Source organism: Delphinapterus leucas, chromosome 9 (assembly GCF_059928025.1).
Source record: "Delphinapterus leucas isolate spDelLeu-1000000601 "Yukka" chromosome 9, BTC_Dleu_Yukka2, whole genome shotgun sequence".
Lineage (NCBI taxonomy): Eukaryota > Metazoa > Chordata > Mammalia > Artiodactyla > Monodontidae > Delphinapterus > Delphinapterus leucas.
The window spans coordinates 33142912-33168747 of NC_143137.1; the positions used below are offsets into that span (position 1 = coordinate 33142912).

The 25836-nt window shown below is 38.1% G+C and overlaps 1 protein-coding gene and 1 pseudogene across 1 annotated transcript; one reads left to right on the forward strand and one right to left on the reverse strand.

The window, feature by feature from the left end:
- The first annotated feature begins 2641 nt into the window (after positions 1-2641).
- On the forward strand, positions 2642-6270 carry LOC149748377 (mitochondrial carrier homolog 2 pseudogene; annotated as a pseudogene).
- A 5175-nt stretch (positions 6271-11445) lies between these two features.
- On the reverse strand, positions 11446-19172 carry CAV2 (caveolin 2). The gene is made up of 3 exons (XM_022582803.3): positions 18939-19172; positions 18414-18601; positions 11446-13960 (listed from the first exon to the last, which is right to left on the reverse strand). Exons 1-3 carry the CDS (start codon positions 19086-19088, stop codon positions 13810-13812), a joined length of 489 nt encoding a protein of 162 aa, XP_022438511.1. The 5' UTR covers positions 19089-19172; the 3' UTR covers positions 11446-13809.
- Between the last annotated feature and the right edge of the window lie 6664 nt (positions 19173-25836).

Sequence of the window (25836 nt, forward strand, 5' to 3'; positions counted from 1 at the left end):
GAACTTATTGGGATAATCATTTCATGATGTATGTATCATCATGCTATATACCTTAAACTTATGTAGTGCTGTGTATTGATTATATCTCAATAAACTGGAAGAAAACATAATCCTGGTAAGATTTTGCTGGTGACATATAAGATCTATCTGGTCTTTCTGAATTATAACAAACCCTCAAATTCAAATTCCAAATATGTAACTTTAGAACTTCTGCCAACATTTATATTTCATTGATAGCCTTATATTAGGGCTTATATCCTTCTAATTAGCTCAAAATATTGATGGTGGAATAATATCTTTAGCCTTTAGCTTTTACTGTATCAGTTTACTATATAATTTTCCTGTCAAATCTTTGTTATTCAAGACCAAATCAATCTGACTGGTTATTCAGTATTATTGAAATAAGTTTAATTCTTGGGAAAAGTTTTGAGTAGGAAATCTTGTGTAGAGAAGTACAATTCTTGTCTGTGTCCTAAGTAAAATTGGTGAAAATATAGTTGTAAGTACTAAATCAGTACAGATGACTATGTCTGAATTCACAACAGCTAATTAAAAGCAAAAGATGCAGTGAACTGGTTCTTTCTTTGTCATCATATATCTAACACATATTTTAAAATTGAATTTTAGGGTGTATCAATTATTGCTACAATAATTCAGCACAAATAAAGTACTACAAAGCTCAGTGGTTCTAAAGAACAACCATTTATTTTCACAGATTCATGGGTTGGCTTGGCTGGGGCTCGGCTGGTCTAGGCTGGGATGGCTGGGGCAGCTCTGCTTCCCACAGCAGGCCTGTGCTGGCTCTGCTCCATATGTCCCTCACCCTCCTTGGACCAGCAAGCTAGTTAGGGCAGGTTCTTCTCATGCTCCAAGGAGCAGCAGAGGCACAAGAGACAAGATAAAATGTGCAAGACTTCTAGAAGCCTACACTTGGAAATGACATACTGACACTTCTGTCCTGTTCTGTTGGCCAAGGCAAGTCATATGACTCAGCCCAAAGTCAAGGGACTGACAAGTGAATCCCACCAAGATGAGGCCAAGGTGAGGGTGTGAATGCAGCAAGATGTGAGAAGCCCAAATCTACATCACCTGTGTGTGGTCTTCAGCGACTGGTTTCAATTTTTCAAGTTTTAATCTAATTTCTGCGATATACCCTTTGCTATCTTTTATTTCATTCTCAGAAAGCTTTACATATGTTTTAAAAATCTTTGTATTAAACAGTTGGTAACAACAATAACTAAATCTCTTAATCTTACAGTAAATGCAAATTTTCTATATGAGGCTTCTCAAATACAATGCTTGACAGAGGGCCTCAGATCAAGGGGCCCAGCAGGTCACAAAATAAGTTCTCTTGGCTTTAAGCAGAATATGATTTTCAAAGCAGCTGACAATCTACCTTACTTTCAAAAATTAGGCCATCTTATTGTCATCGTCATTATTATTGTTCCGGATTTAGAACTCAATATGATGAAACTTGTGATTTTTCCTTGAAAATGCAGCGAAATTTTGTCTCTAAGAGTAGGTATTCAAAATTTACAGACTTCCTTTTTCTTTTATATGTAAATTTTTCCTTGAGTTTTCCCCCATAAATTACATTAAAAACAAAATCATAATACAATCTGATTTGTCAGCATACAAGTAAATCTAAATATTGAGAAAATGCTAAATGTAAGCAAACACAAATCACATTGAGTTCTTTCTTATTTGTGCTAAAATTCCAGGTTCAGTTCATCATTTCATCATGACAGCAGTGCTCTACCTACCTTGACTATTTTAATAACTGGATAGTAGCCCTACCAAAATAATTGCTCCAACATTTATTAAAGAGAGGAAGTCTTAGTCCAAACACTGATATGATCAAGGAATAATATGTTCAGAAAACGTGAAAAGAGAGGTAAAAATATCAATATTTGGCTCATTTTGTTTTTTACCTAGGTAGATTTATATAAATAATAAAAGTAATGCTAATTACAGTCCTAACTAATCCAAGATTGAAAATGTTTAATATGAGGCTCGGGCATAGCAATTTTTCAGAAAAATTGGTGTCAAGTGGTGAGCCAGATTGCTACATTACATCTAGTTGAGAGAAGTAGAATTTTAGATATGTGGACGATGACTACATTTCCTCCTATTCAAGTGAAACAAAATTCTGATCACCCTTTATAAATATGGAAACTCCATAAATCTTATTCAAAGTGTGACTAACACTCAGCAAACCTAATAGGACAACAAAATGTAATATAATATATATCTGAGATAAATGGCATTTTATAGTATACTAGTAGAGTGTTTGAACAGCCTACAAGTAGATCTAAATTTAGAACATCACATATTTTATTTTAACAAATAATTAATTTAAAAATTCTATTTTAATGAAGTGATAAAGAATAAAAATGGTAGTAGTCCCTGAATACTACCATGAAATTATAAGGAGATATACACTGTAAAACTTTCATATTTTTCTTAAGTTAATGTAAATATTTGGGAGGAGTCCTTTACAAAAGCCCTTTGTTTTGTAACCAACCCATCTGGCTTTGTCAGAGCTCCATTATTTAACAAAGGAAACTCTCTTTCCTTTTGGCCCTTTCCCTAGTAAATAAACTATTTACCAGGAGTTGCTTTTACCTGGGGGAAATTTATGTCTACAACCACTCCCTTTGAGGCAACAATGCTTAATCATAAAATATTTCACTCTTCAAAAAGTATATATCAGTTCATATTGACCATTTATTAAGTGGTCTGGTCTTTATAGAGAACTTTACTTTCTTATAATTATATGCTGAGTATATTGAAGGTTTTTTTTTTTTTAACCAATTCCAGGGAAAATTTTGGTAACATCGGCTTTTGTACATACTGGAGGATGTGTTTAATTCGGCACTGCTGGCTTTGCTGTCAATCAGTTCAACTTACTTCAGAGGGAATGTGAATGTGTTTTAAACCTAGTATGGGGGATTATAGTTATGGGACAGACTGTAGAATCTTTCTTTTCTTTTTTCTTTTATGATTGTGTTGGGTCTTCGTTACCGTGCACGGGCTTCTCATTGCGGTGGCTTCTCTTGCTGAGGAGCACGGGCTCTAGGCCCAGGGGCTTCAGTAGCTGTGGCTCTGGGGCATGTGGGATCTTCCCGGACAGGGCTCGAACCAGCGTCCCCTGAATTGGCAGGCAGATTCTTAACCACTGTGCCACCAGGTAAGCCCTAGAATCTTTCAGAGGGTCAAATAATCTCTCTTTCAGTTTCTTCTTTTCTCTGTCTTTAGCTACTTCATCTTCATCTCTCTCCATGTCTTACTCAAGCTAATTACTAGGGCCTTGCTACCCAAAGGGACCTGCAGCCTCACCAGCAGCATCAGCTGGGAGCTTGTTATAAACCAGAATCTCAGGTCCAATCCCAGATTTATTGAATCAGAATCTGCATTTTAACAAGATCACCAGGTTATTCGAATGCACATTAAACTTTGAAAAGCAGCATTCTAGGGGAAACTTGAAAATGCTTATTCTCTGAAGGTGTTAGGGAGGTGTTAGGCAGAAGCTGGGCAGGGAGTGAGTGTGCACACACGAGGGTGGGCCAGTGAACCCCGTGGCCCTGGCACATGATCCCAGACCGGCTCCGTTGCTTGGTGGCTCAGTCTGTATGTCCCTCAGTGGGTGCCATCATGGCGGATGCTACCATCCTGTCCCAGCCACTCTTGTATGTGAAGGTGGGATATGAGCCTCTTCCTCCAACAGTTGGACGAAATATTTTGGGACGGCAAGTATGTCAGCTTCCTGGTCTTTTTTGTTAGGCTCAGCACATTGCAAACATCCATGGAAAGTGTGGGTTGTGCACAGGCTTAACTCCAAGACTGTGTTCAGGGGTCCTTGGAACTGTGGTCCATGGTAAAGTTTTACAACATTACCAGTAGTGTGACAAGGTTGAGGAGTCATGATTTGGAAATGTACAGAAAGAAGTTTCATCTTTGACCGAGTTATCAAGGAGACAACTGGAGAGATGATGGCTTCTTCTGCTGCTACTCTCATCACTCATCCCTTTCACGTGAGCACCCTGAGATCTATGGTACAATTCATTGGCAGAGAATCCAAGTACCATGGACTTTGTGACTCCATAGTAACTATCTGTCAGGAAGAGGACATACTAGGATTTTTGTGGGTGTTATTCCTCGCCTCCTAAGTGACATCATTTCTTTGTGGCTCTGTAACTCAGTGGCCTACCTCATCAATGTCCTTGCACCAAACGGTGGGGTTTCCCCTATGAATGAAATGAGTTATTCCCTAACTGTCACAGGATTTTTTTGCCAGTGTGTTGACCTATCCCTTTGTGCTTGTCTCTAATCTTATGGCTGTCAACAGCTGTGGGCTTGCTGATGGATGCCCTCCTTACTCCCCAATATATACTTCTTGGATAGATGGCTGGTGCCTGCTACAAAAAGAGGGAAATATGAACCGAGGAAATAGCTTGTTTTTCCAGAAGGTCCCCATTAGGAAGACTTATTGTTGTGACCTGAGAATGTCAATTTGAAGATGTGGGACAGGGACAGTGACATTTCTGTAGTCCCATATACACAGAATTAATGGGAGAGAGTGTTGGTTTCTATACAGTGTGGAATGCTTTTTATTAAATAATCATTCAGTCTTGGGAAAATGAAAAAAAAGGCAGAAGTTATGTCAGCAAATAAACTAAAAAACAAAACAAAACAAAAAATCCTCATATATAAGAACCACGGATGAAGAAAAACCTCCACAAATACATACATAACAGAGCTTGTACATCATCATAGGAAGAGCAGTAGTAAGGCAGCCTGGATGACTTACAGGGAATCCCAACTCCGAAAAGGAAGTAACATACTATTAAAGAAATATTTGAAGGAAATTGAAGGAAGCATCATTTAAGGGGAAACCCTACAGGCTAAGTTGTCCAAGTTGCTTTACAGGGAACTGGCAGTTCTTTCCATTTCTATAAACTGAAGTCTTCTTGGGATGTGAAATCAAGAATTACAAACTGGACAGCAGCCAGGATGGGTTTTTGTTGTTGTTGTTGTTGGTTTCTTTTTTTGTTTGTTTGTTTGCTACGAAAGGAGTTGAGCTGTATTAAATTCTCCCATTAGCCACACCCAAAACGTGTTGGCTGTGGCAAGAGCTGAGGCAGCACTGGCCTTAGCGAGGGCTTCAAAGTAGCCCAAACCCACCCTGTGCTAGAAGCGTGTCATGCTGGGCCAGCTTCATTGAAGATTTTAAGACTGGGAGGATTTTCCTTTCCAATTCTGAATATTTCTTCAACTCTAAGAATCATGAAATCATGGAAATCTTTACGTGAATCCCTAGTTCATCATGCAGCATAGAGACTGCCTGCATCTGATCTGTCTCATCATTCCAAAAGTTCTAACATGAAAAGTAGTTTATGATCTTTTTTGCCATTTCCTCTTGTTCAATATATTTAGGATCACAATTCTTTTTGCGTGTGCCTACTCTAATAAAATTATCACTTAAGATGACCCCACTTAGTCTTTCTCTCTCTCAGAAAAAAAATAGCTTTAATAAAATCGTTCTTTGTACAATATTTTTCATCTTTTATGTGGCCCTTTATTCACCTTTAGAATAAATAATATCAACAACTCTGGCTCTTTTTCCGGGGTCTATTTTCAAATTTATAATCATCATAAGATCTTCCTCTTGTCTAAATAAAATGTACATAAATAATTCAGTTGATTGCTCACTTGTTTTTTCTATACGATAAAAAAGTTTTTTTGATGTTTTATTTCCAATGCTTTGATCATGGCCCTCCCTCACCCCTTCCGCCCTCTTCATGGCCCCTGCACACGGAGGCTACCATGAAATTGATCGAATATGCTAGATACTCTGTGGAGATTTCATTTAGTTTATATTACCTAACCCTAAATAATGTGTGCTATTTCTGTGACTGCCTCAACACAGTCATATCTAAACTGGGAAGGAAGGCTTGCTTGTATCTTATGCTTTTTATATATTCCAGTGTGATGACTTCTCATTTTCCATATGGCTCCCTATTATGATATTGACTAGTTTACCACAACTGCTTTGTGAGAAAATATGTATGTAAAAAATGTTTGTTTTTGCAGACATGTTCATTTGGTGATTTCTTTATTTTGGTGCACTATTTGCAAAGTTTCAATCAGAAAGAATATTAAACTTTGTTAGATCATTTAAGACAGAGTTCTAAAGAAATCAAGATCATGTGTGATCCACTGAGTTTTTCTTTGTCTCATAGCAAAACGTTGTAAGCCTTCACCCTTCAAAGCCATCTAAAATATTCAGTTCATTGGACTGGATGAGAGCAGAGAGGAGGAGAAAGAGGGAAGGAAGAGAAGAAGAGTGGGTGGATCTCTGCTAGCCATTGCCAATAGTGGGAAATATAAACACCATGCCCTATGATAGGTGTTCATCATAACTGTTATTGCAAAGCACAGACAGCATTACTATATTAAAGTGAATCAAAAATTAGGGGAAAATGAGTGTGGGGATCACAATACTAGTTATCGCTGTAGAAAAATGTTTGTTAAAATTTTATGTGTGCAAAATGGAATACTATAATGTTGTTCTATAATACCACCTAATATCTTAGTAAAAATTACATATATATGTAACTTTTACTGATATACATATATACACATGAATGCTGATAATGTGTGGAGACATATACACTGCTATTGCAATTGTAAATTGTACAAGCCTATTGAAAAGCAGTATGACAATATACAACCAAGCCATTAATATGATTGTATACGCCAATCTGGTTTTTCTGTTTTTAAAATTTCTCGTGAGCAAATTATCCTATTGGAGGAAAATAAAATTATATATGGTTTTCCCTAGAATTTTCAAGGTAAAATAAATGACAGTAGGATTGGATAACATACTAAAAGCTGTACAAACTGATAAGAAATTTCCATAAAATGAAGATATGAAATATGGCCCCTATCTCGAAAGGTATATGCTTAGCCTAACGAGAAATTATTACTGTAATTATTAAGATTTTACATGTCTAGGTGTTTAGTATTGAGGAGAAAGATCATCATTGTGTTTCTGATACATAATAAGAAAGTTTTTGTTAAAGGTAGTACAAGTTTATGAAATTTACAAAACATGGGAATAATTGCATGTGAAAGATAATTTTCTTTTTAAAAAATTTTTTTTAAGTTTTTTTTTTTTGATGTGGATCATTTTTAAAGTCTTTATTTGAATTTGTTACAATATTGCTTCTGTTTTATGTCTTGTTTTTTTGGCCCTGGGGCATGTGAAATTTTAGCTCCCTGACCAGGGATAGAACCCGCACCCCCTGCATTGGAAGGCGAAGTCTTAACCACTGGACTGCCAGGGAAGTCCCTGAAAGATATTTTTCTGACATTAGCTGGAGTGTTAGGGCCTAGGGCACAGATCATACAGGGAAGGAAATGGTGTGCTCAGGAAAGTAGAGAATAGGGCTAGGGGAGGGCTCAGGGATCAGAAGGGGGCAGAGTGAGGAAGGTACAGGGAGCCCAGATACCAGGTTGTAGGGAGCTCCCACCACTGAGGACTTTGTACTGACTCCATTTATGGGAGAAAGGGAAGAAAAAAGGTGCTTCTCATAGCAGGAAAGGTGACATGACTGAACAATGAATGAAAAAGAAGATTTTGGTTGGAAGGCAGAATTAGTCATTAGAATAGCCATACCCACATCCTAGAAATAGCCGATAATCTCTGTAGTGATTAAGAGCCTGAACTCTGGTGTCAGACTCTCTTGGCTCAGATCTTGACTCCCATGTGATCTTGGGAAAATTCTTCAACTTAAGGACATCAGTTTTCTCATCTGAAAAACAATAATAGAACCCACATCATAGAGTTATTGTGCAGATTAAATAAATGCCCAGCAAATAATAAATGCTTAACAAATGGAAATGTTATTATTTGTACCAGAGATCAGGATTCTCCCACTGTTGTAATGCATGAAGGATTCCAACTGGTGTCCTCCTCAGTAAAAGAAACATGTTATCTTTGCCACCTGCCTCCCTGGGAAATGCTGTGTTTATCCCTGCAACTTTCCAAATGACTCCCTTGTTTCACTGTCCCAGTTAGCTGAACCAGCACTTGGCTGGAACTGGTGTGCCATTCAGTTAGAGAGGCAGATCCTGCCTCCTGCCCTTCTCTCCCCTTTTGTTACTGGCAGGTGCTCGATGACAAGCTACTCAGAGGCAGGGAGAGAAAAGAATGCTCCAAAGATGACCTGTAGCTCCTATCTCTTCCTGATCCATTTATGTCTGGGAGAAATATTTGCCCTTGGTTATGTGCTCTTTCCCACTCTGAGTCATGTCTCTTCCTTTCTTTCATCATTCTCCACCCCTACCTTTTCCTATAATGGCAAAACAACTTCTCCAGCTGTGCAGCCAAGCTGAATGACCTGACACGTCCAAGTGCAGGCAGATAGGTGTCTGTCCTATTTTTGGATAATTGTTGAAGTGGTGTCCTCTGATTTCTCTGACTGCTGCATGGTCTTCTTTCTTTGCCACAGATACACGGCAACAGTCAACAGCACAGAGAGGTGAGGTGGAAGAGAGACAGATGGTCACAAGTTGTAGTACAGTTTTCATTTTAACTTTTGCTCTTCTGCCATTGTCTTTAGGGCACAGGGTTCTAGAAGAGCCCTCATGCCCCCTCCCAAGGCCCTTTTATTTAACAAGACATAAGGAACTTTCCTTTATGGTCTTAGCTGACTTCGACTCCTTCCACCCTCTTCAGTTTCTATTGACCTCTTCGCTAGGGGTTTGAACAGAGGTGTCCAAAACCAAAACTGTGAAGGGTAAAGATTGTGTCATTGGAGCCTCCTGTTCTCCCTTTTCTGTCTTGACTTTCACTTTGGTGGCGTGTCTTTTAATCAGTGTAAGATGCTCTCAGGTGGCGCTCCACTCAAGGCCCTCATGCTAGGGCCCCTTATATAGTTTTCAGCATCCCCTTCTCAGATCATCCATTCACAGTGAAGTAATGGATGTCTACTAATAGACTGAAATGTTACCTCACCCAAAGGTATCATTCATTTAAACAAGCATCAAGGTGTAAAGGCTCCAGTGGTAGCAGTTCAGATATAGTCCGAAGAAAGAAGCTGAAGAGTGGGTGCAAAAATGGTTTTAAAATACAACAGCGTGCCTTCTTTTGCTCATTTGGCGGTAAACAGGGAGAAGAAATTGGGAAGATTAGGTATGGAAGCCGAAATTATTTTTATTCCTAAAAAATATAACCTAGATATCCAGTATATCCTTATCTTCTGCTCCCTCTCCTTCAATTCCTTCTCTTGTCCTCCCTACATACACATATACCGTGAAGGAAGGAAATATACCAAATCCTGATTTATGATAAGTTGCATTAGTGGTGCAACATTTTCATTGCAACACTACCTACTTTTTTTTTAATCTGAAAGTAATATGTAATCTTGTAAAAATTCTTTAAGCTCTTGTTATCTTAAGTAAACATTCAAAAATGATGAAATTGCAAGCTAAAGAAACTGAGCCATTATTTACGTGATTTCTCCACTATGCTATTTAATTTGTCCTGGATTCAAATGAGACAGTGTATGGGACTGTGTTTTCTAAAATGTAAAACTCGATAAAAACAATGTTTTAGTATAAATTTCAAAATGGGAAATAGGATAGTAAAAGAAATAGCAACATTCTAAAATGCCAGAGAGAATGTTTCCAAACCAGTTTTAAGTACTAGCATTTCCTACCCCTGAAGCTGTGAAAATAAATTTCAGGCAAGAAAATTGAGAGTAAAGATAGGCATTACCCCAAAAGATGAAATATACTTGATATGCTTTACATACATTTTCATTTTCCCAACTTAATGATTCATGAGTGGGAAAATCTTATTAGGATCAGTACTTTTCAAACCCCTCATGCAAATGAAGAAAATTATGATGTCAAAATGTGATTCCCACTCCAGCTCTGCAATCATCCCAAATCTTCTTCAATTATTTATTCATGTAGTTGTTCATTTAGAAAATATTGATTGACCTCACTAAGTGGTTGGCACCATTTTAGAACCCCAGGAAACAAAGATGAAGTCATATTTTTGGTTCTCAAAGACCTAACCAGCAGTCTAGTGGGGTTATTTAACAGGGTTAGTTTTACCATGTGGTAAGTGATAATAGGGGTTTGTACAAGATTTTGTATGAAGACATAGAAGAAGCACTTAATGTGGCGGAGTTCTGGAAACAGGAAGGGTTAGACAGGCCATGAGGGGAAGAGTGATGCTGCCGTGGACAGGAGAGGGCTGGGCACTTCAGTGAGGGCTGCAGAAGAGAGTTGCTGAAGACAACAGTGGGTTGATAGGGAAGGCCTTGTGAACACTGCTCAAGAGTTTGTATTTTATTCTAAGGGCAATGGCATATAATTGATAGTTTAAGCAGGGGAATGACATGGAGTCTTCATGAGATCACTTCTTTTTTGAAGGGGAAGATGGATCGGAAAAGATCATATTGAAGCTGGGAGTGAGACCAGTTAAGAGGCTGTGGCGACTAGGCAGGCAAAAGGTGAAGACGGCCGTGATTATGGTGGTATAGCGGTGATTTGGGTAGAAAAATCTATAAATAAAATAAATTGTAATTAATTTAAAATACAGAGTAACATATTATTGGGGGGAAACTGTCACAATAATAAAGACTTAGAATTGTTGTAAATCTAGGAATCCCTGTCATGAAGAATCAAAGCCACATACAGTCTCATAATCAACAGAACTGTGAAAAGTGAATGCATTAATTCCTGTGTTTATGCATGCCAGTCCTTTAATTGATAGAAAATTCATGATTTTAAAAAATGCCTTTAAAAAAATTCCTGGACTGAACAGCAAGATTGCATATACATGCATATACATAGCCAAGTCTTCATTCTACAGAAGTCACAGGAAACAATGAGATGGGACGCTCCTAAGAGATCCTTGAGTCTAATCCTCTCATTAAAGATAAGAAAACTGAGACCTTGAGATTAAACCATTTGCAGGAGGTGACACACCTCAGTAATGGCAGTACTGAGACAGGAATCCAGATGCCTGACCTGGAGGGCAGGGCTCTTTTCACTAAACTCCAACAGCTTCCCAAGAAAGGTATTTAAATAAATTCATGGGATGTAGACAACTATTGAAAAGAGGGACTTTTAAGTTCTTCACAACTTTAAAGAGCACTTTAAAAAGCTAAACGCATGTTTTATTATTGGAGATTGGTCATTTTTCCAGATTAACTCACAACAAGAAAATCTGTGCCAATATCAGCAACTACTTTTCACATATTGACTTTCCAAAAATAATTTTGGACTCTGGTCTGGCTTCATGGTACTGGTATCCAAGAACATGTGATTTATATTGTTTTATTTTCTTATTTAAAAAATTGAAAACAGAAATATGAGTTTATTTAGCATTAGCAAGATACTTTATTTCATGAAGAATATGAAGTATGGTTGGTTTAAGAACATGCTATTCTATCATATTCATCAAGTGATAGAAATGTTTATAGGGAACCTCTTAAATGCTGGGAAAACAAAAAAGTTAAATTACCAATCTTGTAATTTTTCACAAATACATTCCTGAATAAGCAATAACTCATGTATTTTTATATATTATGAGTATTTTAAATAAGGAAAAATTAGTTTTAAAATGTTCTTTATTGATGAGTTTGACATGTAGTAAAAGCAATAAACACATTTTATGAGTTTTTAAAAAGTTTATTATGGATACTGGGAAAGTCCCATCATCACCCACCTCTTCCCCACCCCCAAATAAAAGAACCAACATATTTGCACATGAAACCTGGATTCACTTGGTACAAAATTTCAATCTTTGAAATAAAATAGTTAATGGCAAATCTCAATAAAAAGTTATTTTGAAAATGATCAATGTTATTCAGAAATAAGGAAATCATATATTCTACGTTTTGCAAGTTAATAGGGTTTTGTTATATGACTGTGTATATATTTTGGCTTTAAAACTTGCCAATAACTAGAAGATAGAAGCTCATGATTTATTTAAATAGATATTTTATTAATCAAATACATTTGCCCAATCAACATATCCAAATATTTTTTAAAAACATCTTAAATACAAGGTATAAAGTCATGAGACTTATTGACCTTTTTAACTAACTATATAGTAACATCTATATAGTCAAATGAGTAGTAATGCTTGAAGTTAATGATCATGAGAGTGTTTTCTAAGGATGAATGGCCTAAGGCAACTTTGAAAAATCTCTTTTGTAGCTACCTTCAAAAGGATATGAGTTTCATAATCTGATCATTCATTTGCTTTGGTCCCCAATAGTATTCCAGTACAATCATCCTGTATATTCACCAGCCTTAGAATTTGGGAAAGTAAAATTAATCTTCATTGAATGAGGAGTTGTCCTCTATGAAGATATTCAAAGGAATGTTAATCCGAGTTCTAATAGTAATTCTGAAATTTGAGCATTTATACACTTTTAAGATATGCAAATTATAGTTAACCACTCACATCAGAGACATCTTTTGTACATGCCTATCATTTTGCAATAGAGATTTTTAAAACAACAGTGACTCATAACACTGAAATAGGACTCTACAGTTCAAAAATAATAAGAATAATTTTATACTGTGTAACAAGACTCATATTAGATAACATCTTGAAAGTTTGCAGCTGTTAGTTTTTAATTTATATATACATAGCTCAGTAGCATGGACCCAGTAAATTGACAACTCTCCTGAAATTACTACGTGAATTACTGTAGCTGAAATTGTACTTAAGTGTCAGAAATAGCCTTTATTTTAAAATGTTATTAAATAGCAGCAATATTACTTGAAGGTAAAGCGAAACATTAATAGGAATGCAGAATACAGGTTTAATTTCTAATTACAAGACAGAAAGCATCTCCTAGATGAAATATCAGTTGGGTTTGTATTAAGATCACAGCCAGATAAACATCAGCCATAAAACACTTCAGGATTTTGCTTGGAAAAGTTAGAAAGAAAAGCCTTGTATATCTCTCTTTTCCATTCTATTACCAAAGAAGATGCATATGCTTATGTAATCAAGACAGTGCAATCTCACCAGTGAAGTTCCTTGTGGAAGACACATTTACTCCTCCTATATATTAGCTCAGCAAGATAACAAACATAATGAGTTCTTTAAAGCAATCTGATTAGAGAAACATTTACAATAAGTACAAAATATACAGTAAATTGCAACATCTTGTTAAATATGCCTGTAGGTTAACTATGCCCTATTTAAAGGAACATATTTTCATGAATCTATTTTCACACTTGTTTTATCATATTTGAGAGCCCCTATCATCACTGTATGCTTTTGTTACTGTAATTTCTAGAATCTTTGTATTATCTTATCTCTAAGTATCCCCATGACTTTACCTGCAAAGGTAATTTAAAAAGTATTACTTCCAAAGTAAAAGAAAAATAAGAAATTCCATATTTTTATGAGCAGCTGTACACAAAACTATTGTAGTGTTTGAGAGAAATGTCCCTTGATCATTATAGATTCATCATTACAAAATGTATACTTACATACTAAAGCAAGAACTGTCTGCCTTCAAAATTAAGTGTTGCCAACCTACTGAGTAATTCTGGTTATAAAGTTAGATATGAAATCCTTGGCTTTTAATATAGAAAAGCATTATTTGAAAAGATCTGAAAATAAACATTTCTACATGTGGTTGCCCATCTTAATAGCTTTCTTAATTTGAACATTTGGGGAATTAACAGAACAGTAGTGCCTTTATGTTATAACAACAAAGAAGTATTACAGTATCCAAATCTCTGGACCTGGGGTCCAAGTATTCAGTCATGGCTCAGTTGCAGGCTGACAGAAGAGAAGCTGCGTCCTACGCTCCTACACAATGGGGCAATGACAACATCTGTCACGCTCTTCCATATTGTCTGCACTGAAGGCAGGACCATTAGGCAGGTCTTTACAAAAGGCATTATAATCCTGGAACGGAGGAAGAGAGATGTGTAAAGATTATTAGTGTTACCAAATAAGGCCACTGACTATTGCATATGCATGAAAAGATATAACAATGGCCCAGTTCACCTAAGCAGGATTAAGCATTTGAAACAAATGAACAGTGACCCACATCATGATAAGATGCACAGAAAATATGTTGCTTAAAAAAAATAAACAAGAATGTACATGATAAACACCAATATTCTTTCTATTGGTAGCAGGCAATCTAAAATAGTAAAGCAAAAGATAAACAAAATAGTAAATTTATTTACCTGATCTCTGCCCCTAAACATTAAACTGCCTAAATCTTCATATGTCTCTGAGGTCCTACTTCCTGGTAGCTTTTCCTGTTGTCTCATCCCACTTCCTCCCCATTGGACCAGGCTGGGTTGGATACCCCTTTTTTGTGCGTCTAAAGTACTGCAACAAACTTCTTAATCCTCAAATTTACCAAAAGATATCATAATGGATGCTTACCGCTTATATTTCTGTCTTTCCTATTAGAATGTAAGCTTTTTAAGTTAGGACATCCTTTACCCTTAGTAAATGTTTGAGCTGAAGTGAATTTAGTATTCTCATATGCTTTATATTATTAATTTTCCACAGTAATTACACACACTGAAAAGGGTTGTGTAGTACAGTTAAAAGAGCCCTTCAATTATGTCAGAAGTCTTAGACAAGAAAAACTAGAGTATCCTAAATTTATTTTTTCTTTATGCCTTTTCTTAAGATAACCACATATTTTCATATTCCTCAGGCTGGTTAATTTTTTCTGTAGTCCTCTGAATAATGTTCTTTGTCATAGTAATGCTTTTTGGGCACAAAAGTGTTTGTGAACTCTCAGGCATTGTTGGAGGGCTTCAATAGAATTTTTATTATTACTCGGGTGGGCACAAAGAAGTAAGGTTGATTTTCTTGGTTTGCTATTAAAATGTGGCTTAAATAAAGGTCTGTTGTATTTAGCCCAAAGTAAAGAGAAGATCAGGCATTTGAGTGATTGAGATATTTTTAGAATACTGAATTATTCATATTGACTGCCTGCATAGATTATATTTATCTTGTGTTTTGTTCCAAGTGCTAAAGACTTGAAGCAATTTTTTAAAGAAAATTAATTACTAGGTGTTTCAGAATTACATAGTTGAACAGAAACCTGAATGATAGCAACTTTTAACTTCTTATCCCATTATGTTTCTCACTTGATATGTGGCCTTGGGCAAATCACTACAAATTAAAGTAAGTATAGGAAATCTTATAGACCAGCTATCAGGATTAACACTTACTATGCATCCCTGACAGGTCCACATGATGCTGTCATTATAATGAATAATAAATAGAACTATTTTGAAGTCAGAATATATAATGAAACAATTATGACAAAATAATCTCAATTTGACTTAAGTTTAGTTTGGAAAGCTTCCTAGCCAAATTCACTTCCCTCAGAATATAATGCACTTTCCATTCTTTCTTAGGCTGAGAAATTTTCTTTCCCCTAACTCTTTAGATCTCCCTGTCCTAAGAGGGAATTAAACACAGGACAAAAGTGCAGCAAAGTGCAATTGCCCACATTTGAGGACTCAGTTCATAGGATGTGGTGAACTCATTTTAATTTTATTTTCTTCAAGTTGTTGTTCTCTCACTCTGGATCAGAGGATCCAGTGATCCACTGACAACAAACTTAAATTGTGTTCTCAACATCCCAGTTAGTTTCCTTTCTGAAACTCCAGGCAATTTGGAGGGACCCAAAACTTGGTTGGGGCTCTATGTGACCAACCAAATATTGCTTACATAAATCTTATTTATTTATTTTAGCAAGATTATATATTTATCCATTGGATAATAAATCCATTAGAACTGGGACTTTTGTTTAGCTTTGTATTAGCTATAGTGCCATAAGACTGCCTTGTCACAGCAATTTGCTGTATTAAAAAGTCTTCTGGAAAATGAGACTGCTACTACTGAATTTCCATCAGTTGGACCATTTATTTGAATTGCATCCCAGCAAAAATAAAAGGTAGAGGGGTCCAAGCCACATTTCTTTGGTATGATCCACTTATGACCAATAACCTGTGGTTGCCAAATGGCATATACCTCAGTTTATGGTATGGACTCAAACCAATTCACCGGTCCCTAGTGACCTGTACTTCTGGCCTAGGATCCAGCATCACCAGACTGAGTTCTGAGTGTTTTGTTTTTGTTGTTTGTTTGTTTAAATAATCTAAAGTCAGATCCATTGTGACCATGCAGTGTGGTTCAAAGAACTTATTACTGCATATTTTCATAGCTTTGATCACCAAGAAAAAAAGTTTACTCAAATGGGTTTGCTCTTCTATAAGGCCTCTCCTTGATCTGGTCTTATTGTGTCACTGGAATGTGATCCATTAATGATAAATCTATTTTATCAAGGTATAAACTAACTTTTAAACATTTTTGTTTTAAGTTACTCCTCTACTTGCAATCACAGCTGCCTGATGACAAATGTATGACAGTTAAATATTAATGTCCCACATGAATGTAATTTGAAAAATAAGCTATAGTTAAATAATACATTTTCTGTGGCTGAAAAAGAAGTGGCTTGATGATTCACCTCTGGAAGCACTACACAAAAAACATCTCCCATTCTCAGGAGAGCCAGGTGGAGAGAAGCATCATTTGGTTAATTGTAGTTTTACTTATATCTCTCCGCCATTTAGTAAATGGAAACCTTTTTGTTGTCAGTTATTCCACAAGTGCTTTAGGAAAGCCTAGCTTTGTTGACTGGCACTCTATGTTTCCAAATAGCTTCATAGCCAACATTTCACAATATGTTATGTGGTCACTCAGTTTTTCACATTTTGGAAAGTGAGAAAATGGACATAGAGTTTAGATGACTGGTTTTATTCAATTAGGAATCCAAAATTTTATGCACTGACTTGGGCATCTTTAAAAAAAATTCATGTGCTAATGTCAAAATATAAGCTTAACTATATACATCCTTTGTTGATCTGCTCATGTAAACAGGCAAAGATTTTCATTCCTCTGGCAGTTTTTTGGCACTTTCAATATAGTTTAATTGTTTACAGTTTTTAGTGATCAAATTAAATTGATGTTTGTTGTTTATCCTTTACTTATTGGGTGAACTTCAATTTATCCTTTAAAAGCCTTTGTAGACCCTTTTCTTTTTAAAAGCCTTCCCTGTGCTTCCCTCCTCCACAGATCTAGCTGGGTTTTCCTCAGCAGCCACCTCTGTACCTAGCCAGTTGTCCTGATGTGCTGTGAGTAAGCTGAAGGCAGATCTTGCATCTTATTCATTCTGGGTCCAGTGCCCAGCACAACCTAAGCACTCAATAAATTTTCTTGGTTGAACTAACTAGCTAGCTAACTGACTAAAGAAATTGATTCAGATGGTAAAGGGGAATGGAGAACAATTTCATAACTTCTAACAATGAACACAACATGTATTAGGGTGTGGCAATACCATATAAAGTGATTATGAAAGACATGGAGACATGTGGGGTTATATATTTCTGCAGGACTGCCCTAAAAGACAAGCTTGGCAATTGTTGCCATACAGGGGATAATCTGAATGTTCTTCCTCTCAGAATAAAGTGGACATTTTTAAAAACAACAATAACAAAACTTCTTGGTAAAATATGACATCTCCTTTTAAATTTTTTAATGCTTAGAAATGTTCTCTATAGCTTTATGATGCATTTTGTGTGTGAATAAAGTTACTCAAAATGTCCCAAAATGTCCAATAGGTTTCTATATTTATTTCCCCTTTTACTAGATGCCACTCCTGTTGGTGCCTCATAGGTGAGAAAGTAACTTGGAAGCCTTCTCATTTCATTATCCTGCAGTTTGAGTTTCATTCGTTTGTGCTGGGGGCCCCTTCACCTTAACTGCACACATCTTGCCTCTCGTCTGTTCTCATCCTTGCCATTTGCCAGTGACAGGATTGGAGCCGCCTCTCCATAGCACTGCTTAACCAGGTCTGACATCCCTCTGCAATGATACTGTCACTGGCATTCTGCTCAGAGATCTCTTTTGTTTTACCCCAAGCACAGGTGGTGACTGAATAAAAGGTGGTGAAAGAAATAAGAGCCCTGCCCCGAACCATGGGCACAAGTCAAAACAGGGCCCTATGAGAGAAAAGCCTGTGGCTGGAAGCATGGCTTCCAGATCTCCACCTCCACAGTCAGCTGGGCTTTAGCATTCGAAGGAAGATCACACCCGTGGACAGAGGGACCTTCCTTCTTCTGTTTAAACTCCTAACCCAACCTACAATTCTAAAGAAAGCACACTACCCTTCAACGCCTCCCAGTTCTGCTACTGCGTTCAGAGATGATGTACCTTCTTTCGCCTGCAAGCCGGCCTGGGAGAAGGGGAGGGCAGGGGGCAGGGGGCAAAGAACATTCCTACGTTTCAGAAAGCCGGTCCACCCCAGTGTGCCCCTTCTCACCAGATGTGCAGACAGCTGAGGATGGCAAAGAGAATTCCCGCAGCGAAAGCCAAGGGGATGGCCAGGAACACCGTCAGGAACTTGTAGATCACGTATTTGCTGATTTCAAAGAGAGCGTGGCTGCAGATCCACACTTTGTCAAAAGAGTGTGTAGACACGGGCTCTGCAATCACATCCTCGAATCCCACCTGCGGAGACAAGACTCAGGGATCCTGAACTGTCGCCCAACCTGCCTCTCCAGGATACGGGAGAGCTCGGGGTGGGAGAAGCAAGAAAGAAAGACTTGGCTGCGGTGCCCCACCTTCTCTTAGGGTCATGGTGGGCGGACAGGAATTTGGCTAAGAATTCCTGGCTACTCAGGCGGCCCCACAGAGGGAATCCGGATCCCGTACCCTGCGGCGCTGACTCAGTGGCGAGGGTGGGAGTTGGGGTCGGAGCAAGTTAGAGGGGGCACCCCCACTCCCAGGCCTTGGCGGGGGCTTGGGTCAGCCTCAGGTCCAGGGTAGGGCCCGCCCCAGGCTTCACCTTGAGATGCGAGTTGAGCCGGTGGGGATCTCGGTCGCTGCCCGGATCCACGAACTTCTCGGGGTCGGCGTAATCTATGCTGCTGTGGCGGCTGTAGGAGTCCTCGTCCATGAAGAGCTGGACATCCGCCTTCTCGGTCTCCAGCCCCATCTCAGCGCTTGGTGTGCGGCAGCTGCAGCCCGGCTGGCGCAGCGCGGCTCCCGGCCCGCGCGGCTTCCCCTTCCCGTGGCGGTCGGCCCCGCCCCGCCTCGCTTCGCCTCGCCTCTCCCAGAGCGGCCCGGACGGCGGTAGCTTCCCGCTGCCGGCTTCTGCTCCCGGGCCCGCGCGGCCGGAGTCCCGCCCCTCGGCCCGGCCAGGGGGCGGGGGCCGAACGCAGCCCGCGAGATGGCTCCCTCCCCGCGCACTCCGCCGCCCGTCCCTGGTCGGGTTCCAGTCCGGCCCAGGCCAGGAGAGGGATCAGGGGGATGTCCAACCAGGCAGATCCCGGCCCTGCCCAGGTGGGCGAAGCGTGTCTCGGGGATGAGGACCCGAATTCGGCCCTCAAGGGGCAGGAAGGCTTCTTGGGTCACATTGCACGACACCTAGAACTGGATGCGTAAGAGCCGGCAGGTTGACCCAGGGATAACGGACACACTGCAGCGAGGCAGCTTGGTGGTTAAGAGCGTGGAGGTATCGAATATGAAGGCCTGTCTTCACCTGTAGGCACTACCGTTTACCTTGTGTGCTCCGGAGCGAGGTACCGAGCCTCTTGGAAGCCTCCTTATAAGGAGCTGCCTCCTTGTAAAATGGGAGCAGTGGTGCCTGCTTCACAGTGTTGTCCCGTGAGAATTAAATGAATTAATTCAAGTAAACCTCTTACGTGGTCCCTACACACAGTACGCTTCCAATCAACGTTGTTACTGCTGTACTGTGAGATAAGAAGCCATAACACACCTGAATGCCAGGCAACCTTGCAAGTGCCAGGGGACCCCGCAAGCGCATCAGCTCTTCAGCTATCCCAGTACCCAGAGTATGTGAGTCAGCTGGAGGCACCATGAGAATATGAAACTTGGTACATGAGCCTCCTAACCCCTATGGGTTTGCATCTTCAGACCATAAGGGGAGGTCTGATTTTTTTTTTTTTCCACTCTCTCTCTAAATTATAACTTACTTTTCATTTGGATCAGATCCTGTTGAAAGATTTCAGGTATCTCTAAGATGCAGTCACATCTGCAACTACCTTGTAGGAACCATGTAAACAAACCCCTTTCATAAAGCCACACTGCAGTAGATGAACCAGCCTGTGAACTACTCACACAAACGCTTTCAGAAGGGAGGAGCTTGCATGTTCATAAAGGGTTTAAGGTCTGGTGGACTTACACATGGGGGAGGAAAAGCACCTAGTGAAAATTTGCTGAAAGCAAAATAATGAGTCCTAGACTTGAGGGGGTGCCTGCAGCTTGCTCAGAGCCTAAGGCAGAGTAGGCACCCAGTAGGTATTGCTGAATACAGGAACTCACTGAACATATCAAATCCCCTTGTGTGAACTAGATTTGAAGAATTACTTCTTCTGAAAGAAAAAGACTATTTTTGAAAATATACGAAAAAACAGCAGGATCCGAATTGGAAAAATACTTTGGAGCCAAAACTCAATAGTCTAATAATTAAATAAAAAGTTTACGTACTGCTACTACTGCGTATGGATGGCAGTGTTGTAACGCTGTAGAGTGTTAACATAGTTGAATGTTATGCAAACTTTGCCCCTTCTCTCCCAGAAGTGGTTCTGCTTGCCCATTCCCTTATTTCTTATTTTCTTTCCCAATTTTATCTATGTTCAATTAATTCCAAAGTGATGACTTAGACATTCTGCTTATTGCTTTTTCTATATTTCTCTACTTCCTCTATTCACCAAGGCACACTTGACTCTGAGAGTTGGGACTTTTCTAGAGTTGTTGCCCAACAACTGTTTATCAAAGTGAATAGAAAACATTAATCCTTAAGGAAATCCGTTATATCAATTAACCAGGAGATGGAAAAGAAGAGAGAGTTTACGGCTAAATAACATTTTGTACAAACTTATTTTCCTCAAACTTAAAATTCAAGTTTGAAGTTTAAGATTTCCAGATGTTTCATCCAAAGAAGAAAGTCATTCCCATAGTGCTAGAGTGGGCGTAAGCAGTGGCTGAAAATCTGGCATTAGGGCTTCTTTCCTTATCCTTCTCTGTCCTCTTGCCACATTTACATTTCTAGTGGGATTAGTAAGACATTTGCAATAGTTATCACAAGTAATTGACTCATTTTTTCAGGTGGCAGGGAGAGGAGGCCAAAAGGAAGGTAAAATTAACTTGGTTTTAATGGGATAGCTTATAGATTCATTTGTAAAATGGTAGGTATCGATGAAAAAGTGTCTCTAAAACCTAAGTTAAAAGAAACTCATCCAGACCCATCTAGATTTGTTGTATTTAATGTGGAGCTTAAAAGAGAACAATTCATTTGTCCATTTGTTTACAAATTTCTCTCTCCCCCACCCCTTCTCCTTTGGTAACCATAAGTTTGTTTTCTATGTCTGTGGGTCTATTTCTGTTTTGTATTTATTTAAGTTCATTTGTATCTTTTTTTTTCCAGATTCCACATGTAAGTGATATCATACAATATTTGTCTTTGTCTGGCTTACTTCACTTAGTATTAATCTCTAGGTCCATCCATGTTGCTGCAAATGGCATTATTTCATTCTTTTTTATGGTGAAGTAATATTCCATTGTATATATATACCACATCTTTATCTATACAACTATCAATGGACATTTAGGTTGCTTCCTTATCTTGGCTATTGTAAATAGTGCTGCAGTGAAGGTTCTTATTTTGATGAAATTCTTGTCCACCTCACCATTCTAATACATAAAATTTTTTGAGATGAGCTGTAACAATGATTTTGCTTATCTTATTAGTAAATGCTTAGAAAATCTTAGCTACTATTGTCCTCAAGGAGTTTAAACCAGAGTGATTACCACAGCAAGTAGTATCCTGCTTCCTCTAAGTGGGAGATCTACCAGAAAAGGGGGAAGAGAGGAGGTGGGTGGGAGCTAAATGGCTGAGCACTCTCTAGGATCTTCCATACCACAGAATAGCTCTCCAGTAAGCTCTCTTTAATTTTTTAAAATTGCCCTATAACCCAAGGAACTAAAAAATTTCATAACAAATCCCATACCGGTGCATTTATTTTCTGCACTGGTACAAGAGGGCTGATTTTCCAATGGTTATTAATATATTTGAAGAATAACCACTTGATAATGTATTAGTATTTTTGAGTAGGATAGTTTATAACCATTTTGTTCTTCACCTTTCTCAGCATAGTGCCTAAGAAAGAAGGTTATATTTCTGGTTCCTTGAAAATTGTATGTGAATACTTTTATGAATAAAAATATCTATTTTTCTCTTCAGTTTTTTAATTTTTTCCAGATCACATATGTATATATATATATATTCCCTCTGTATGCTTACATACAACTTTAGGCAGGTTCTGTTCAAACGACCTTTGTGAAAACTGGTTATTAATGAAAATAATGACTTCTTGATTTCACTATTATGGTTTGATCATATTTAAAGCATTTGGATTAGGCAGGGTTTCTCAGCTTCAACACTATTCATATTTTGGACCAGACGATTCTGTGTTGTGGGGACTGTCCTGTGCATTGCAGGACGTTTAGCAGCATCCCTGACCTCTACCCTCTAGAGGCCAGTAGTACTCACCAGTCGTGAAAACCAAAAATATTTCCAGACATTGCCAAATGTCCCCTGGAGGCCAAAACCACCTTTTCCCTCCTTTCCTGGGGTGAGAACATTGGATAAGATACTGCTGAAACAGTTCTTCATGTGAATGGGAATAATTAAGCTCCAGCTGTCTATTTACAAACCCATGCTTAAAGCTCAGAATTGTAATACCAATTTGTCAGAAACTCCAGGGATTTTTAAAATTAACCTTAAGGATACTTGTTTGTCCTGTAAAAATTTCAGAACTTATTATCATCAGTTAAATTGCAGATTTTCAATATAACACTGGTATTATTTGAGGGATGTACATATACCTCATTAAGAGACCAAAAAGAAACAACTGCTCTGCCCTATCTACCTTGCAGCCTCCTACATTTTCCTTACAAAGGCCAGGGCTGTTTGAATGATTATAGCTGGAAAAGTGAGATTTGGGGACTTCTTGATTCCATCTTAAGGCTGTAAAACTTAGTAAGTTTTGACACTCTTCAGCACCTGAATAGCTTTTGCAAGCTTTAGGTGACCTTAACTGAGAAGTTCATGGATTTGTTGGTGGAACAGCTAGCTGGTTGCTTACCAAGTCCTTTAAGCATCCCTTCCCAGACTTGTTTGCTGGCAGCAAGGCAAAGCCTGAGAAACTTGGAAAGACCTGCAGTATCTTGCATGAGTCATTCTCTTTGTGGATAGTGGGCTTTGCATAAACTTCCTTCCATGACTTCCTGTCCCGTACTCCATCTTCATTCATGTATCTTTTCATCTTCTCCCCCCTTCACCGCTACCCTCCAATTATCCCCTCCCCAGGGCCCCCACAAAAAAGTTTAAGGGAACAGATAAAAAATGTCTGTTATTAAAGTTATTCAATAATTAACTTTTGTGGACTGGTGCCAGAGAGTTGTATGGTATTTAATAAAAGCTTTTTCATTTTTTTTCTTACCTATCACTTGTCTCTGTTCACATTTTGGGTAAAATTAACCTTTACCAGCAAATTCTGAGTGAACCAGCAAATTCTGAGTTTAGTATTAACGCACAGTAGCTAGTTTGTAATTGGTGCCAGCTTAATCTTCTGGCTGTTTCAAATAGTACCACCTCTGGCCATAACCTCTTTTCATACACAAGAATTTCCAGAATTAACTTTTGTTTGGGAATACTTAGCTATTAGAAATTAGACGAGGAAGAAGGTACACTCCTGCAAAGTCTATATTCATGACTAGAACTGAGAGGATCGTCATTCTATTCTCATTCAAAACAATGCATGACAATTAATTTTGGATTTTTTTTATCCTGTCTTCCATAAATAAAGGATGTTCCTGTTTAATCTTTTGAGCATCCCATTGATTTCTGGAATACTGTATGTATAAATAAGACATCTCCCCAGGACTTTGGTATTTTATCTTTCCAGAACATGAAGTAGGCACTAAGTGTTGGTGAGCACTAACTTTCAAATTAAACTCTTACTAAGTACAACTTCCTCTACGTTCAAATGGGAACATATTTCTGCAAAGCTGCATAGTTAAATGTTTTTCAAATACCAACTGAAATGTGCACAATAAGATTACTAGTTATCAAAACAAAAGATCAAGAGGTTGTTTTCTTAATTTGGGGTTTTATTTTGGACAAAAAAATATTTTAGTTCAATTTGAAGCCTTTGTTTTCTCTAGTAATTCTTGTTTTTGCAAATGTTATTCTACTTTTCATTTAGAGTAAATGCCAACTTTTAAAAATGACACAGTTAATTTACATTAGTCAAAAGAAAAAAGTATGGGAAGTTTTTTGTCTGCTTGTTTTGTTTGTTTTTGTTTTTAATAAATTTTAGTATTATTGCATATTTCCAATAGAAGAATAAAGACAAAAACACAGAATACCTTCTACCTGGTTCTTGTAAATTACTGCTTTGGTGTCTGTTAGGTGAACTTTAATTCTTGCGAGAGTCATCTGGGAGTCAAGAGCAAAGGGAGGGCTTCCCTGGTGGCTCAGTGGTTGAGAGTCCGCCTGCCGATGCAGGGGACACGGGTTCGTGCCCCAGTCCGGGAAGATCCCACATGAGCCATGGCCGCTGAGCCTGCGCGTCCGGAGCCTGTGCTCCGCAACGGGAAAAAAAAAAAGCAAAAATGCAAAGGGAATCCAATTGCATGGAGCAGATGGAAGACTGGGCGACTGCCAAGGGGCTGGGCAGAAGAATTTTTAGATTATATTTTCCTATCAATAAATATCTGGGAAGAATTTTGTTTCCAGAGAGTTTACTAAAAGAATGTCTATTTTTGTTCCGTGGTTACATGAAACTGTAAGGCACATTTCTACACTACATAAAGACATGAAATAAATTAGTCAGTTCAGGTGTCTGTATCCATTCTTTCTGGGCCACTGAAGCCTAGTTAGACCCTCACTGCCTGCCAACTGCTTATTAACTTCCAGGTTCCTTGTTAGAATAGGGAGAGGATTGGATCCAAATATAGATTTTAAAGTTACTTTATTAAATTCATTACCAGTAGGACTATTGACATTCTTGTATGTCTGAATAAGGTAATTCTTCTCTAGTTAAATAATTACTAAATGAATAAATGTATTATTTCAAAAGCAACTTTAGTAGATGTTTGCATTTTCTTAAAAAAAAAAAAGGAATTCTTTGAAGCATTCAGAACATTCTCATCATGCTAACCTCAAGAGAAACAACAAACTTCATTGAAATATACACAGTTTCCTATAACATCTGTATTTATGTCACCATCTCACTTTTGGGATATGATAACAATTATTTACCAGATAGGTAGAGTGACTATTTTCCCCTTAATAATAGTAAGTGAATATAAAAATCTTGCTTCTCACTTATTATCAGTCTATATATATTCACATAATTACACATTTTACTAACAAATAAGCTTTTTTTCCCTTTTTAAATAATATTATGGTCATTGGAAGCTCTTGGATAAACAAGTCACTGAAAATAAACTTAGATAGTAAAACACTGTGGTCCTGAAAAACTGCACACTACTTTATTTGGAAATAGTAGAATTTGCAGAATGTTGCTGTAAAGGGCATGCTACTCAAATTACTTGGTTCTGAAGACTCTTACTATGAAAGCAAAGTATTTTCTGAAGGAGTAGAGCACAAATAGCTAAATGTTTGAGCCAAAAAATAAGAGTTATTATTTTAC

What these genes read in the sequence shown, in the direction of transcription:
- CAV2 (XM_022582803.3), bottom strand. Translation starts at nt 19,088, where the DNA reads ATGGGGCTGGAGACCGAGAAGGCGGATGTCCAGCTCTTCATGGACGAG. An exon ending in GGCTCAACTCGCATCTCAAG is followed by an intron (nt 18,602 to 18,938) that starts GTGAAGCCTGGG and finishes TTGTCTCCGCAG; the next exon opens with GTGGGATTCGAGGATGTGAT. An exon ending in CTCAGCTGTCTGCACATCTG is followed by an intron (nt 13,961 to 18,413) that starts GTGAGAAGGGGC and finishes CCTCCGTTCCAG; the next exon opens with GATTATAATGCCTTTTGTAA.